Source organism: Monodelphis domestica, chromosome 4 (genome assembly GCF_027887165.1).
Source record: "Monodelphis domestica isolate mMonDom1 chromosome 4, mMonDom1.pri, whole genome shotgun sequence".
NCBI classification, from domain to species: domain Eukaryota; kingdom Metazoa; phylum Chordata; class Mammalia; order Didelphimorphia; family Didelphidae; genus Monodelphis; species Monodelphis domestica.
This window is the reverse complement of record NC_077230.1, coordinates 33,853,682-33,872,201: the sequence shown is the minus strand read 5'-3', so window position 1 is coordinate 33,872,201 and position 18,520 is coordinate 33,853,682. Positions and strand designations below refer to the sequence as shown.

Sequence of the window (18,520 nt, the reverse complement as noted above, 5' to 3'; positions counted from 1 at the left end):
ATGTTCTCTAGAATAGATGAATCAGTTCACAATTCCACCATCTGTACCTTAGTGTCTCAAATATTCCCCCATCACCTCCAACGTTTTTCATTTTCCTTTCCTGTCTTGTTAAGAAAATTTGATAGGCATGAAAAGGTAAGTAAGAGTTGTTTAAATTTGTATTCTTCATAGTGATTTAGTGCTTTTTTATGTGGCTAGAGACAGTTTTTATTTCTTCATCTGAAAACTGATTATTCATATAATTTTAGTATCTGTGAATTGGGGAACAACCTGTATTCTTTATAAAGTTGATCCAGTGCTCTATATCTTTGAGAAATGAGGCCTTAATCAGATCTTTAAATTTTTTCCCATTTTTCTTCTTTCTCTCTGGTTTTGTGTGGAAAACTTTTAAAGGTAATGAATATGATCCATTGCACCTCCTATAATGTTCTCTGTCCTTTATTTGATAATTCTTTTCCCCCTAATTTAAATCTGGCATTACCCTGAATGCATAAATCAAATGCCACTTTGACCTTATTTTGATACATGATGTGCGGCATTGGTCTACATCTAGTTTCTGCCAAAATGCTTTCTGGTTTTCCCAGCAGTTTTTGACCCAGTGAGTTCTTGACCCTAAAATATGGATTTTTGCATGTAAGAAACACAACATTACTAAAGTCATTTCTACTGTGCAAATTGTGTGTACCTACTCTATTCCACAGATCCACTACTCTTTCTTCATCAATAATAGATTAGTTTGAAGATAAGTACTTTATAATAATACACACTTTGATATCTGGTATGGTTAGATCATCTTCCATCATATTATTTTTCACTGTTAGATCATCTTCCATCATATTATTTTTCACTAAACAAGGTCAAGAATATCAATGGAAATAATGAAAAATAATATGATGGAAGATGATCTAACCATACCAGATATCAAAGTGTATTATAAAAATTGTTATTGGAATTTGTTAAATTTGAATGAAATGTTATTAAAAAACATGCATTTTTTCTCTCTTCCAAGATCACAGAACCCCAAAGTTTATTTATGGATCATTTGTGGGTTCATATATTCACAATAAAAGACAACTTATATAAAAAGTCGTCTCAAAGCATTTCTAATTTTCCCAACAGTTTAAAAAAATAATTCCTAATTCTAGCACAGTCTAAGGACTTTGAGTTTATCAAAGGTACATTTTACAAGGCCCTTTTTTATTCAGCATTTTCTACACCTAATCTGTTCCTCTAATTGACCATTGATCCTTCTTGTTTTGTCAGTCAGTTGTATCTGACTCTTTATGACTTGAGTTGGAATTTTCCTAGTGAAGCTAATGTAGTAGTGTTCCAGTTTCTTCTCCAGCTATCTCTTCATTACAGAAGAGGAAACTGGGGCAAACAGGGTTAAGTGACTTGTCCAGCATTTCACAACTAGCAAGTGTCAGAGACACGTTTCTTTTTTTTTTCTGTAAAGTCTTTATTTTTATGTGTTGTGAATAGTAATTTTTCTAGTATTCCAAAGGAAATAAATTTCACAGTTAGTAAAATATGCTTGTCTGGATCAATGAAATAAGATTACAAATGTTTTCCCAGAAGGAAATCCTGGAAATGAAAAAAATGTCAGACATGCTAACATTCTATGATTCAAATGTCTCCAACTTGATATTTCCAGGTACAAGAATGTGTCATTAATAATAATAATAATAATAAATTTTAGTGTTTAGAAATTCTAATACAATTTCAGAATTTCTTTTATTAGCAGCCTGTGCCTCATTTCTCTATGGGAAAATAGCATCTCAAAATAGGTTTTCCAAAGTCTGCATCACACATTGTCAACATTTTGATTTTAAGTTCATGAGGACTACTACATTTTTTCACCCTTTAACTACCTTCTTCCATTGTTAAAAATGGAATATATAAATATGACCAGTTTCCTTGGTCTTCTAATTTCTTTTGCTCATTTAGCCCCATTGGACTATTTAAAGGCGTTAACTAGGTAGATGTGACCTGGCAAATAAAACTCCCCAATTTTTGAAATTGATAAGGAAGTAAAACAACCTTATTTAAGTACTTTATGGAACAATGCTTGTCAATGATTTTGAAGGAATTTTAACTGATTTTTAAGAAATGAAGGCATGGAAACTTAGCTTACATAGGGAACCAAGAGAAGATAATAGTTCTTTTTTGGCCACTGTCACATTTATTTGTGTGATATGACAATGGCTTAAAGACAGCTCTCACGATAATTATTTTGAAATTCTTTAAAAATGAAATTTATATTTAAACAAATACCATAACCTTGGTAACAGAACAAAGCTAATGGCATGTTTTTCATTTTAGCTACTTAATTTTGGGGCTACAGAAATTTCCTTTAATCACATTCCATTCTGAAGTTAATTCCTCAAAAACCATTTACTTTAAAAAACCAATAGATTCTTTTGAAATACCTGTTAATGGTGCATATATGTATACATATAGACATGTTAATTTCTTATTGCTTTTTTTGGGCAATTGACACATTTAATAAGCTGAAGTTGATGATTTTGAGGGGAACTGTTAAAAGCACATATAAAATTAATTTTCTTCTTCTGTAACGTCCAATTCATCATCCTCTTCATCGTCATCTTGGTGATCTTTTCTTATCCGAGTGGTAGGAATCTGCTGTCCTGATCCGGATATACACTTGATAGAAATAGATTTCTGAAGAGGAGATTTTGAATTTGCTCGAACAATATCTAAACAAGTTGAATAGTCAGGTGGATAGAGAGAGCTCCAAAAAATCTCTAGATCTTCTTCTTCATCAATCTTCTGTATATTTTGGTAGGCAGCAGTGTAGACTTCTAAAGCTTTACCATGGAACAGCATTTCAATAGTTATAAATTCTGAAAATATATTCTTTATGTCCTTTATTTTTTGCTTTTCAAAATTGTCAATTGTTTCTTCCAGGTGCCGACTTGTTCTGGTGGCATCCATTGTAGCTCTCTGTAATTCTGTTTCTGCCTTTTTATCAACTAAATGACAAAATAATTTTTTCTTCAAAATTGAAAGGATACTATGACATGCCGATCTGATGGATTCCGTTGATGCGTCCTTTCTAGTTGAGTTAACTGCTTAGCTTCTCGACTCTTTGCTGTTAAAGTTGCTTTGAGATCATCCCGTTTCATTTTCACAATAGTTCCATAACTTTTCAAAGTTCAACTACTTTGGCTTCAAGTCTTTCAACCTCAGCTTGCCTATAATCCTGAAGTTTGGTAAACTCATCAGCAAAGACCTTCAGGCCGTGCTTCAGGTTGGGCGTCTCGGTGGCAGCATAAGCATTGATTTCATTCACCAGGAGGTTGGTTTGTCTGGAAGCCGGGCCGTTTTACGCACGTACGCCGCGAAGATCTGGCACAGCTCCCCAAAGTGCTTCTCCACGTTGGAGACCGCATCCTGCAGCTGTTTGGTCTGGGCGTCCCGGTTTTCCAGAGTCCGCCTCAGCATGTCCCCTCGAGAGCGTCCCGGGACCCTGGGTTGGAGCCCGCAACTGGGCCTGCGGTGGAGCCGCCGCGGCAGGAGCCGGGACGGAAGCCCCCAGAGACACGTTTCTTAAACTACTCTAAATAATTTAGACAATTTCTGCTTTGTAGACTATTTTGAGATGTGAAATAGCTAATATCTTTTCTTCCTTCTAAGCTTTGGATGCAGCAATATTTTCTTCTGATTTTAAGTCTTCCCGGGCACCAAAATATCTTTCTATGGTTAGGGTGTTTTGGTATTGTTGTTTGCTCATTTTCTGTAACTATGTAGAAAGAAGTATGTTCCAAGTTCTTTGTGCAGCTTCATTGAGAGTTCTTAGTGACCAATCTTTTTTTTTTTTTTTAAATTCTTTCAACATTGTATAATGTAATGACAAGTGTGTTTAATACTCTCCTGGCCTGTGGTCAGGTCAGTGAGTAACCATGTGAATTCTTTTCCATCTGGTAACTGTGACCAGGATCCCCTTGTCCTCTGAGGTTGCAAGCATTGGGATGTGCTAAGTGCTCCCAATAAGGTCCGCCACAACTGCTGCCTGGATCTGTGTATGGGCACTCCGTCAAGGCAGCAAAGGGCTGCAGCTGGGAGCTCTGGCAGCCCCTGTTGCTGATTCAGGTGTGTCCAAGGACTCTTTAATTATCGGAACCTGCCTCGTTCTGTTGTTTTTGCACTCCTCTTCCATCAGAGTGGAATAGAACTTTCCTAATGGCTTTCTAAGTAGTTTTAAATAGAAAAATTATTTCACTCCATTTTTCTGTAGATTATGGTGCTCCAATATTTCTTTTTAGGCATTATATCATATTTTAATTTGGTAGATAGAGAACAGGTGAGTCTGTGTAGCTTCTCCACCATCTTAGTTCTGCCCTCCCTCCATCCCCCTTTTGTTTTGATGAATAGAATTCCAGGTATTTCACAGTCTCTATCATTTTTAAATAGAATGTCTTTATTTGTTCTTGCTAAGGCTTTAGGGAATAATATATAAAAATGCTAATGCTCTATGAAGATTTATTTATTATCCTGCATTTTCCTGGAGTTATTTTAATTCATTTTATTTGGCTTGATTGGGTTTTCTAAATAAACTATTATATTGTCTATAAAAGGTAACGATTTTATTCTTACTATGATTTTACAGATTATTCCTTAAATTTTTTGCCTTATTGCTATGACTCACCTTTCTGACACTATTTTAAAAGTTATGATATCAAAAATATTTATTTATATGATATCAAAAATATTTATCAGTTACACTCTTTAATCTTCATTTGGGAGTTATTCCTAATATTTTAATATTCTCTATATTTGATATTTATTGATATGAAAAACAAGCTTAATAAAAATAAAACTGATGAAGAATGGCATACATGTATGAAATAAGCAATTTTATAGTTAAAGCTTACCTTTGTCTATTTGACAAGAAAATAAATCGAGGTTCTGGACTCTTCTTTGCATCATTTTTTCACAGAGAAGATTAAAAGCTATAAACAAGGTTCTTGAACAAGAAAATTCTGATCTTTACTTGAATAAAAATAAAAATAATTTTTAAAGTGCATGGTCAACAAAATATAAATAATTTCAAAGTACAGTGGTGTATTAATTTTATTTGTAAAAATTAGTTTTCTTGATCAGTCTCTTGACATTAAATGATACCCCCTTAAAAATTCCTTTTATCTAAGTGTTCAGCCCCAATATACACAAGAGTAATATTTCATTTCAAAATGTATCTCATATGTTCAAATTTAATCCTGTATGTTCATTAAATTTGACGGGAAAAATTCAGCATTATATCTAATGGAAGGGGAGGAATTCTAAAGCTATATACAATTTTGCTATAGCCTAAGAAATGTTTATGGTAAGTGGTACAAGGCATATTGACTAACATTCTTTTCTTTATATTCTAAAACAATCCTTTAATATTAAATACATATTAATATTAATTAATGAAATTTAATCAGTATTTAAAATATAATAATTATTATATTGTATTATATTATATTATATATTGTATTATAATAATTTAAATATTATATAATCAATTCTTAACTGATTATCATTAACAATTGCTATGTATTAATAATTGGCATTGATCGACTATTCATTCATGATCATTAATTTATCGTTGATATTGATTACTTATAATCATTAATTATTATGAAGCAATTATTGATTAATTATCATTAATTCATAATCAGTTAATTGTTACTTACTTAATAATCAATACCAAAATATTATTGATTAATTATCATCAATTAGTAATTTTCACTAATTAATAATTATTATCAATCAATATTTAATAACTAATGGTTTATTATTTAAGAATTTAATAAAATATTATTTAAATTGATTTTAAAATTAAATTAAATTAATTTATAAATACATAAAATTAAATTTAAAAATAAATAATTTAATAAATAAAATATATTTATATATCAACAAAATCCATTTAAAAATAAATAAATTAATTAAATATACATGAACAAAACCACAATAATTTTATGATCAATAATTAATATTAATCAATTATTAATTAAGGATAATTACCAATTGAGGTTCATTAAATAATGAATTATTAATTAGTAACAATAACTAATTGATCATCATTAATTATTATTTTAACCATCATTATTAATTAATATCAAACAAATTGAATTAAGGATTATTTGATGCTTATCAATTATCTGTTAATATTAATTATTAATTATCATCAAATAATAATCAGTTAATATTAATTCAAGATAATAAATCAATAATTGTTTGATGCAATTAATAATAATGAGTATAAAATAATTAATGTCAATTATCATTAATCAATAATTACTTAATATTAATTAATAATTATTATAAATAATAACCATTATCAATTATTAATTAATGACAATCCATTAAAATAATTTAATTTAATTATTAATAAATTATCATGACTTTATTCATTACTGATCAATAATTATTAATTGATTAATATTAATTATTAATCAATGCAGATTAATTAATAATTGTTTAATAGTAATTAATAATGATGGTTAAAATAATAATTATTGTCTATTATTAATTAATGATCAGCAATTAGTAATTGTCACTAATTAATAAGTGATCAATTACTGATCATCAATTAGTGATTTTCAATAATTAATAATAATCAATATTTTAATAATTTAATAAATTTTTAAATTCTATTAATTATAAATGAATTTATAAATAAATATAATTACTTAAATAAAATATATAAAATAAATACTTTTAAATGTAAATAAATTAAATTAAAATAAATAATTTAATAAATAAAAATATATAAATATGAAATAAAATTGTTTAAAAATAAATAAATTAAATAAATGTATATAAATAAAAATAAAATTTAATAATTTAATGATTGATAATCAATAACTAATATTAATCAATTATTAATTAATAATAATTACTCCTTGGTGATCATTAATCAATTATTCATTAGTGACAATTACTAATTGATGATCATTAATTACTAATTGATATTAATTGAATTTCATCTTTATATTCAGACATTTATATTTATTTAAATGTAGTACATACATATAGATTGGTTTATGTTTCAAAATATTTATATAAAGATGAATTTCCACGATTTATCCCACTCCTTCTTTCCCCAATATTAATAGATTTGTTCACTAGATGACTGACCAAAATTGTGAAAATCATATGAGACAGAAAACATGAAATGATGTTAAAAGTTAAAAAGAAAAAGAATTAAAATAAAAAAGAAAACACGTTAGAAGATGTTGGTTAGGATATATTTTCCCCCTGGAACCTGCCATAGTATTTTATAATATTTATAGATTCCTCAATAATCTTCAATTCCTTTGAAAATGGACAAAATCTCTGAGGTCCCCTTTAGAATTCTGTTTATCAATATTTTTTAAAAATGTATACATCAAAAATCACCAATTCCATATCAAACCATTCCACAACAAAAAGAAATCCCCAGCAACTACTCTAAAACAAATAATTCCACAATTTATCAAACTGCCACCCTTCCAACCCTTAACACATCCTACCTCCTTGGTTTCCTTTGCAGGAATGACCTCCCCAGTCTCCTCGCTTTATTTATAATCCTCCTGATTCCTTGGTAACCTGACAGTTGTTCTATGTTCTATGATCTCTTATTGGCTGTTGAGTGTTTGGCCCTCTTAAGGGAACCACCAGTCATTTCTTTTGAATCAACTCTTCAGTTGCCTTGAAACTCAGAATGGTCAGCCAGCAGTCAAAAAGCAGCAGTAAAAGTTAACAGATACCTCAGCTTAGGCCTACCAATCTTTCCATTTCACCACCTTTATACATTTAATATTTAGACTTCTTTTTCTTTCTTGAGACTTACATAATTTTACTTCCTAAGTTTCAAAACAAGCTCCCCTAGCAACGAGTGTGTAAACAATTCCATTTATCAATCCAGTTAGCCAACAAGTATTTATGGTGGGCACCGAGCTTGAGAGAAACAACCAGCCCTCAAGGAGGATAATATGGCTTAGCCCAGAGGTAGCAAGTACAGAACTGTCTGTGCTTCCTCAGACATATCATATATATAGAAATATGTGTTCTTACAAATTCATGGACTCCTTTTTCTGGCATTCTTTAGAATCTGCTGTTATTGTTTCCCCACAGGTGACTGGGTAAGTTTCTAGGGAACATTTTTCTCATGTTAGCTTCAGTTCCTCAGAAACCATCTAAAAGAATTTATGAGTTTCAGGGATACTTGGATGACTGGAATCATTCATGTAACTCATCAAAAGAAAAGTAACTTTTTTCAATTTTCTTTCAAGAATGAACCAGTTTGGAGGCAGTTGGGTGACTCGGTGAATTGAGAGCCAAGTCCTGGGTTGAAATGTGTCCGCAGACACTTCCTAGCTTGGTGACCCTGGGCAAGTCGCTTAAACCCCATTGACTAGCCCTTACCACTCTTCTGCTGTGGAAACTATACACAGCATTGATTCTAAGTGAGAAGGTAAGGGTTTTTTTTTTTTTTTAAGTGAACCAGGGCTTTTAAACTAAGGCTCTTGTAACTATGTAAAATTAAAAAGAATAAAAACCTTTTATGTAAATGTGAAAAGTGTTGAGAAAAAGATTTTTTTAAAGGAATTTTGTAATGTAATCAACTCAGGAACCCAAACCACTCTCACGTTTCCACATAGCTCCACTCCCAACAGCTAATGTGAATTATTGCTGACATCAAAAAGCATGTTTTCTCTAGCTCTATGACAGTAGCAGTAGGCAGAGTGGTGAAGGAAGATCAGTCCTGATCAGAGGACAGTGAAAAAGAAGTATATTGGCGTGGGTTGTTTTTTTTTTTGTTCTCCAAATATTTGGACTTTAATCTTTGGGTGTTGAGATTGTGGTAAGCTTTCCAGATCCCAGTCTTGAATTTTTGGTAGGTGATGCCTCTCTAAATTATACCATTGTCCTATAAACATCTGATATTCAGTATTTCCAAAGCTGAAATTCTTATTTTCTAATCAGAAAATCTCCCCTCTTCCTCTTCTCTCTCTCACTATTTCATCATCCTGCCTCACCAACTATTGTCTTCTTCACAGGCTCAGTCCATCATTCCTCCTCCATCCAGCCAGTTGCCAAAGCTTCTCTGTGGAGACGTTTCCAACATTTCTCTCTAACATGGCCTGCCCTTCTGTCACACAAAACTTCTTAGCAGGTCTTTCTCCCCTGAAGCCTGCATTATATCTGCCATATCCTTCCCTAATCCAGTGCTTCCAGCATTGAGCTTTCAAAGAAAGGTATAACTATGTCACCTTATGTCTGTCTTTCTACACAGTAGTCTGTAAAGATTTCCTATCTCCTCCTAGATTTAGTATTAAATATTGTTTGCAATTGAAAATGATTCAAAACACACACACACACACACACACACACACACACACACACACACACACACAAAGCTGCCACCGTAACTTCTTATTAAACTTACCTTTGTGACAGAATTTATTCACATGTAAAAGGGAATCAGGCATTCTTGAATCTCCTATTGTTTTAGTCCTGTTGAACTGAAATTTGATTCTTCTTCCTAGGCCACATCATGCCTACAGAAGTCGGTCCCTTTAGAAATACACAAGTCCCTATCTCTGGCTTTAGCCTTTAGAATAAAACTGTCATTGTGTTCTCAGGTTTGTCCTTACTTTCAGCAGCACCAGTCAATGGAGATCTTCCTGTGGATTATTATTCTCATGGACATTCTCAGATCCCAAGAAATTATCTTGGATCATTTATATTTCCATATGCACTAGGGAAACTTAGATGATACATATGATCCTCTAAACCAAGTAACTTTTCCTATTTTCTTTCCTAGTGCACATGGCTCCTTCAGGCCACAGGTCTAAAAACAAAACTAAAACAAATGATCCTTGTGTCTATTAAAAGCTTATAGTAAGAATTAAAAAACAAAGATTCTAAAGCTAAATAGCTCAAGGGTGCTATAGCGTATAGTCCATGCATGTTTCTATAGTTCTTCACTCTTTACAACTATTGCTTCATGTTGTCGATGTCCTAAAGCACGTTTTCCTTTTATCTCTTTGGGAGCAGAAGTGGGCAGAGTTGTTAAAGATATTGTCCTGGGAGAGGACAACAAAAGCACCTCGTTGGCCATTGGTTTAACTGAATAACATTCTTTAACAGATTGATAAATGTAAAACAGTATTTTGGAGCACTTGAGCTATGATTTGGAGAGTATTATGACCAAAAAACTATGGAGAAGTCAATGTAGTAGTTAATGGGAGAAGGTAAGAAGGAGGTCTCATGGGCAATATATATGTATGCACACACACATATCATATATACCGTATAGATATATATTTATTATATGTATAAATTTTTATATACTTTTATTTCTTTTGTTCATATTTGGATTCTGAAGTAAAATTAACAAAGAATAGAGAGGGCTGGACTTGGAGAGAAGAATATTAAGGTTCTGCAATTAATGTCTATTAAGGACTCTGGGACAATAAGAAAGCAACAATTCAATGTTTGAGGCAGATTTTTTACAGGTGGTATAGGCAGAGGTAATGAAAAGTTGAACAAGATTGAAAACATCTAAGAGTTTCTGTTATACTAGGAAAATTGCTTTTAGCACTATTCCTTCAGTTGTACTGAGGAAATTCCATATCCATTTCCTACAAAAATGAGAGCATATGTGTATATTATAATCAGTTTATTCAGAAATACAGTATAATATGTGTAATGCTTATTATGGATGATATTAATAATTTTTCAACAATGAAAAATTATTCTATATCAAAATAATATGTTGAAGTAGTAGATTAAAGGTAAATATCATGTAATTATATTTTTCTCATTTTTGCTGTATCTTCCAGAATTATCTTTTTGATATATTTAATTGTTAGATTGTATTAATTTTTTTCTGTCTGTTGAATTTTCTTTTTCCCTTAAGGATTTTCTTGCGATCTCTTTTCTTAGTGATTCCAATGCACTTTGGAAAAAAAATTAAAGCTGTTACTTTACATGCATGCATTCAAATGAATATATTTTATAACTCTTTACATAATGAGCCTGAACATTAAATTAAGTATCATTTCTGAAGAACTCAGATTTTACAACATTAGGAAAATATTCAATATCTCTGAATGAAGTAAAAAAATTACATTGTAGAACTCTAAAATGCATTAAGGAATTCACTTAAAAACTATCTTTTCTAAGAAGAGTGTTGGTCCTTCTTATTGGTATCATAATTATACTTGAAGCTACATTTCTCATCTATTAATTTTTATTTGCTTAACTGGTTGGGAGCCCAGAGATGGTTGCATTTGAAACACTATACATTTTTTTTATTATTTTTAATTGCATAATTTTCATTTGTCTTCAAATTGAAGAACCCAGAATATCAGAAATTTACAGCTTACAGGTACTTAAGTAGAATACATTAGGAACATTTTAGAAATAATTGTGAAAGAAGCTACATTTTAAAAAATCCTCCTAATATTTTCTTATGTGGCAAATGAATCCAAGTAGAATATATTTCAGGGTTTTGTGTAGTCAATTATCATATTCCTCTAGTACCTCTAGTCAATGACAAAGATGTTATTCTAACCAATATTTGATATTTAAAGCTTAAAATATTGATATTGTATTTACTATAAATGAAATGAAAGCTTGCCATTTCCCATGATTACTGTTTTTTAATCTGTTTCAGTGAAGTTAATCTGCCTGGTCAAAAATTAAAATATTCCTTTTCTGCTTTCCAGTGTTTGTTAATACATAGAATTCTTAAAAAAACAAAGAATGATGGCTCAATAGATGGCGGCTTAGAGAAAGCTAAAGCTCAGATCTCCGGAAAACCCTTCCCGACCGATCTCAAACCAAAAGCTCCTAAGGCGCCGAAATTCAAAACGATCAACAGCACAGACCCTGGGAAGCCTCCTCCTGGACCTGGACCCGGTTCAAAAGGTACGGCTCCCCTCAAAAGCCAGAACCCGAGATCACTCGGACCTCAGGGGTAGGAGCGCAGAGTCCAAGGCTCCCGGAAGCCGCAGCCTGGCCGGGCTCAGAGAGCAGAGTCCTCCGAACCACAACCCTCAGGGCCTTCTACCCGAGTCCGGGTGAAAGTAACAGCAACCCTCAGGGCGGGCAAAACAGCCTCACGGGCTGGATCCTGCTATCCAAGTCTCAGTGAAAGTCCTTGCCCTCAGAGCTTGGGTTATCTGCAGTCCATCCCCCCGCAGGCCGAGGAAACAGCCTCACAGCCAGCGATTCTGAAGGCAACTTCCGGAAAGCGAGCCGGGGGGAGAGTGTGGCCTTGTGGTCCGACCCTTCCATTCCAGTTCCAGTGAGGCATATTCAGTTTAACCCAGGGAAAGCTCATAGAAGGGACAATCTGCCCAGGACTAAAGCCTCTGATCACCAGACAGAGATAAGAAAAGCTAATCCTCCACATTCAGAGATGGCAGCAAACTTCACAGAAGCACAGAAGCCCCAAAATACCAAGAAAAATAAGAAGAAAGGGGCGACTTTAGACACATTCTATGGAGCCAAAATACAAAATACAGAGCAGATAGAAGAAGATATACAAGAAAATTCTCTAAAATCTTCCAAAGGAAATAGAAACTCTCCACAAACCCATGAAGAATTTGAATCAGAAATGACCAAAAAGATGGAAGCCCTCTGGGAGGAAAAGTGGGAAATAATGCAAAAGAAATGCATGCATCTACAAAACCAGTTTGACCAAACTGTAAAAGAAAACCAGGCTTTAAAGCAAGAACTAATAAAGCAAAGCCAAAACACCAAGAAATTAGAAGAGAACATAAAATATCTCACCGACAAGGTGATAGATCTGGAAAATAGAGGGAGAAGAGAAAATTTAAGAATAATTGGACTCCCAGAAAAGCCAGAAATAAACACCAAACTGGACATGGTGATACAAGATATAATCAAAGAAAATTGCCCAGAGATTCTAGAACAAGAGGGCAATACAGCCACTGACAGAGCTCACAGAACACCTTCTACACTAAACCCCCAAAAGACAACTCCCAGGAATGTAATTGCCAAATTCCAAAGCTATCAAACAAAAGAAAAAATCCTACAGGAAGCCAGAAAAAGTCAATTTAGATATAAAAGAATGCCAATCAGGGTCACACAAGACCTTGCAAGTTCTACTCTGAATGATCGTAAGACATGGAACATGATCTTCAGAAAGGCAAGAGAACTGGGTCTCCAACCAAGAATCAGCTACCCAACAAAACTGACTATATACTTCCAAGGGAAAGTATGGGCATTCAACAAAATAGAAGACTTCCAACTTTTTGCAAAGAAAAGACCAGAGCTCTGTGGAAAGTTTGATACCGAAAATCAAAGAGCAAAGAATACCTGAAAAGGTAAATATTAAGGAAAGGGGAAAAATGTTATTTTCTTTTACTCAAACTCTCTTCTATAAGGACTACATTTATATCAATCTATGTATACTAATATGTGGGGAAAATGTAATGTATAAATAGGGGGTAAAGAAAGACCAAATAGAATAATCGTTCTCACACAAAGATTCACATGGGAAGGGGAGGGGAAGAAAACTCCTATAAGAAGGAGAGGAAGAGAGGGTTTGGTTTTTTTTACTTAAACCTCAATCTCAGGGAAATCAACTCTGAGAGGGAAAAACATCCAGATCCATTGGGATCTTGAATTCTATCTTACCCAACAAGGGTAAGGAGAAGGGAAAACCGAGGGGGGTAGGGGGAGAGGGAGAACAAAAAGGGAGGGAAAGAGAGGGGGGAGGGGGAGAGGGAGAACAAAAAGGGAGGGAAAGAGAGGGGGGAGGGGGAGGGAAGAAAAAGGGAGGGACTAAAAAGGGAAACATCAAGGGAGGGGACAAGGGGACTGATTCAAAGTAAATCACTGGACTAAAAGGTAGAGCCTAAGAAGAAAAGGTTAGAATTAGGGAAGGCAATCAAAATGCCAGGGAGTCCACAAATGACAATCATAACTTTGAACGTGAATGGGATGAACTCACCCATAAAACGTAGACGAATAGAAGAATGGATTAGAATCAAAACCCTACCATATGTTGTCTTCAAGAAACACACATGAGGCGGGTTGACACCCACAAGGTCAGAATTAAAGGATGGAGTAAGACCTTCTGGGCCTCAACTGATAGAAAGAAGGCAGGAGTGGTAATCATGATATCTGATAAAGCCAATGCAAAAATAGACCTGATCAAAAGGGATAGGGAAGGTAATTATATTTTGTTAAAAGGGACTATAGACAATGAGGAAATATCATTAATCAACATGTATGCACCAAATAATATAGCACCCAAATTTCTAATGGAGAAACTAGGAGAATTGAAGGAAGAAATAGACAATAAAACCATACTAGTGGGAGACTTAAACCAACCATTATCAAATTTAGATAAATCAAATCAAAAAATAAATAAGAAAGAGGTAAAAGAAGTGAATGAAATCTTGGAAAAATTAGAATTAATAGACATATGGAGAAAAATAAATAGGGATAAAAAGAAATACACCTTCTTCTCAGCACCACATGGCACATTCACAAAAATTGACCATACATTAGGTCACAGAAACATAGCACACAAATGCAAAAAAGCAGAAATAATGAATGCAGCCTTCTCAGATCACAAGGCAATAAAAATAATGATTAGTAATGGTACATGGAAAACCAAATCTAAAACCAATTGGAAATTAAACAATATGATACTCCAAAACCGTTTAGTTAAAGAAGAAATCATAGAAACAATTAATAATTTCATCAAGGAAAATGACAATGGCGAAACATCCTTTTAAACCTTTTGGGATGCAGCCAAAGCGGTAATCAGAGGCAAATTCATATCCCTGAAAGCTTATATTAACAAACAAGGGAGAGCAGAGATCAATCAATTGGAAATACAATTGAAAAAACTCGAAAGCGATCAAATTAAAAACCCCCAGCAGAAAACCAAATTAGAAATCCTAAAAATTAAGGGAGAAATTAATAAAATCGAAAGTGATAGAACTATTGATTTAATAAATAAGACAAGAAGCTGGTACTTTGAAAAAACAAACAAAATAGACAAAGTACTGGTCAATCTAATTAAAAAAAGGAAGGAAGAAAAGCAAATTCACAGCATTAAAGATGAAAAGGGGGACAGCACCTCCAATGAGGAGGAAATTAAGGCAATCATTAGAAATTACTTTGCCCAATTATATGGCAATAAATACACCAATTTAGGAGAAATGGATGAATATATACAAAAATACAAACTGCCTAGACTAACAGAAGAGGAAATAGAATTCTTAAATAATCCCATATCAGAAATTGAAATCCATCAAGCCATCAAAGAACTTCCTAAGAAAAAATCCCCAGGGCCTGATGGATTCACCAGTGAATTCTATCAAACATTCAGAGAACAGTTAATCCCAATACTATACAAACTATTTGACATAATAAGCAAAGAGGGAGTTCTACCAAACTCCTTTTACGACACAAACATGGTACTGATTCCAAAACCAGGCAGGTCAAAAACAGAGAAAGAAAACTATAGGCCAATCTCCCTAATGAATATAGATGCAAAAATCTTAAATAGGATACTAGCAAAAAGACTCCAGCAAGTGATCAGAAGGATCATTCACCATGATCAAGTAGGATTTATACCAGGGATGCAGGGCTGGTTCAACATTAGGAAAACCATCCACATAATTGACCACATCAACAAGCAAACTAGCAAGAACCACATGATTATCTCAATAGATGCAGAAAAAGCCTTTGATAAAATAAAACACCCATTCCTATTAAAAACACTAGAAAGCATAGGAATAGAAGGGTCATTCCTAAAAATAATAAACAGTATATATCTAAAACCAACAGCTAATATCATCTGCAATAGGGATAAACTAGATGCATTCCCAATAAGATCAGGAGTGAAACAAGGATGCCCATTATCACCTCTACTATTTGACATTGTACTAGAAACACTAGCAGTAGCAATTAGAGCAGATAAAGGAATTGAAGGCATCAAAATAGGCAAGGAGGAGACCAAGTTATCACTCTTTGCGGATGACATGATGGTCTACTTAAAGAATCCTAGAGATTCAACCAAAAAGCTAATTGAAATAATCAACAACTTTATCAAAGTTGCAGGATACAAAATAAACCCACATAAATCATCAGCTTTTCTATATATCTCCAACACAGCTCAGCAGCAAGAACTAGAAAGAGAAATCCCATTCAAAATCACCTTAGACAAAATAAAATACCTAGGAATCTATCTCCCAAGACAAACACAGGAACTATATGAACACAACTACAAAACACTCGCCACACAACTAAAACTAGACTTGAACAAATGGAAAAACATTAACTGCTCATGGATTTGACGAGCCAATATAATAAAAATGACCATCCTACCCAAACTTATTTATCTATTTAGTGCCATACCCATTGAACTACCAAAATACTTCTTCACTGATTTAGAAAAAACCATAACAAAGTTCATTTGGAAGAACAAAAGATCAAGGATATCCAGGGAAATAATGAAAAAAAACACATATGATGGGGGCCTTGCAGTCCCTGACCTAAAACTATATTACAAAGCAGCAGTCATCAAAACAATTTGGTACTGGCTAAGAAACAGAAAGGAAGATCAGTGGAATAGACTGGAGGAAAGTGACCTCAGCAAGACAGTATACGATAAACCCAAAGATCCCAGCTTTTGGGACAAAAATCCACTATTCGATAAAAACTGCTGGGAAAATTGGAAGACAGTGTGGGAGAGACTAGGAATAGATCAACACCTCACACCCTACACCAAGATAAATTCAAAATGGGTGAGTGACTTAAACATAAAGAAGGAAACCATAAGTAAATTGGGTAAACACAGAATAGTATACATGTCAGACCTTTGGGAGGGGAAAGGCTTTAAAACCAAGCAAGATATAGAAAGAATCACAAAATGTAAAATAAATAATTTTGACTACATCAAACTAAAAAGCTTTTGTACAAACAAAACCAATATAACTAAAATCAGAAGGGAAACAACAAATTGGGAAAAAATCTTCATAGAAACCTCTGACAAAGGTTTAATTACTCATATTTATAATGAGCTAAATCAATTGTACAAAAAAACAAGCCATTCTCCAATTGATAAATGGGCAAGGGAAATGGATAGGCAGTTCTCAGATAAAGAAATCAAAACTATCAACAAGCACATGAAGAAGTGTTCTACATCTCTTATAATCAGAGAGATGCAAATCAAAACAACTCTGAGGTATCACCTCACACCTAGCAGATTGGCTAACATAACAGCAAAGGAAAGTAATGAATGCTGGAGGGGATATGGCAATGTAGGGACATTAATTCATTGCTGGTGGAGTTGTGAATTGATCCAACCATTCTGGAGGGCAATTTGGAACTATGCCCAAAGGGCGACAAAAGAATATCTACCCTTTGACCAAGCCATAGCACTGCTGGGTCTGTACCCCAAAGAGATAATGGACACAAAGACTTGTACAAAAATATTCATAGCTGCGCTCTTTGTGGTGGCCCAAAACTGGAAAACGAGGGGATGCCCATCAATTGGGGAATGGCTGAACAAACTGTGGTATATGTTGGTGATGGAGTACTATTGTGCTAAAAGGAATAATAAAGTGGAGAAGTTCCATGGAGACTGGAACAACCTCCAGGAAGTGATGCAGAGCGAGAGGAGCAGAACCAGGAGAACATTGTACACAGAGACTAATACACTGTGGTATAATCGAATGTAATGGACTTCTCCATTAGTGGCGGTGTAATGTCCCTGAACAACTTGCAGGGATCCAGGAGAAAAAAACACCATTGATAAGCAAAGGATAAACTATGGGAGTGGAAACACCGAGAAAAAGCAACTGCCTGAATACAGAGGTTGAGGGGACATGACAGAGGATAGACTCTAAATGAACACTCTAATGCAAATACTGTCAACAAAGCAATGGGTTCAAATCAAGAAAACATCTAATGCCCAGTGGACTTTCACGTCGGCTATGGGGGGTGGGGGTGGGGGGGAGGAAAAGAAAATGATCTATGTCTTTAACAAATAATGCTTGGAAATGATCAAATAAAATATATTTTAAAAAAATTCATAGAATTCTTAAAAAAAAAAAGAATGCTGGCTCAATAGATTAAGAACCATACCTAGAGAAAAGAGGTCCTGGTTTCAAATGTGACCCCCTAGAAGTATGATGCTGAGACAGTCACTTGCCTCACATTGCCCACCCCTTAAAATTCTTTTTCTTTGGAAATTTACATGTTATATATTCTAAGACAGAAGGCATAAGGTTTCAATGAATAAATAGAAATAAAAAGGAATGACCATATGGCAGGAATACTAAAAAAAAGGGGGAACAAATCACATTAAAAAACATTTCTTGAAACTACATTCAAAAAGGTAGTTAACATGTTTTCCTTAAAACCATAAGGTTGTCAAATGGGCCATATATAGGAATCCCATTATTTGTACTGTTTTTCATCCAATGCCCACCATAAAATAAGTTAATATATAATTGTATGTAGC

At 33.6% G+C, this 18,520-nt stretch overlaps 1 protein-coding gene and 1 pseudogene across 1 annotated transcript; both read right to left on the bottom strand.

Moving 5' to 3' along the window:
* Nucleotides 1-2,162: 2,162 nt before the first annotated feature.
* On the bottom strand, nucleotides 2,163-3,525 carry LOC130453616 (CBY1-interacting BAR domain-containing protein 1-like). Its single transcript, XM_056793262.1, has one exon. It carries the CDS (start codon nucleotides 2,953-2,955, stop codon nucleotides 2,557-2,559), a length of 399 nt encoding a protein of 132 aa, XP_056649240.1. The 5' UTR covers nucleotides 2,956-3,525; the 3' UTR covers nucleotides 2,163-2,556.
* Nucleotides 2,888-3,465, bottom strand: LOC130453613 (CBY1-interacting BAR domain-containing protein 1-like; annotated as a pseudogene).
* Nucleotides 3,526-18,520: the final 14,995 nt, after the last annotated feature.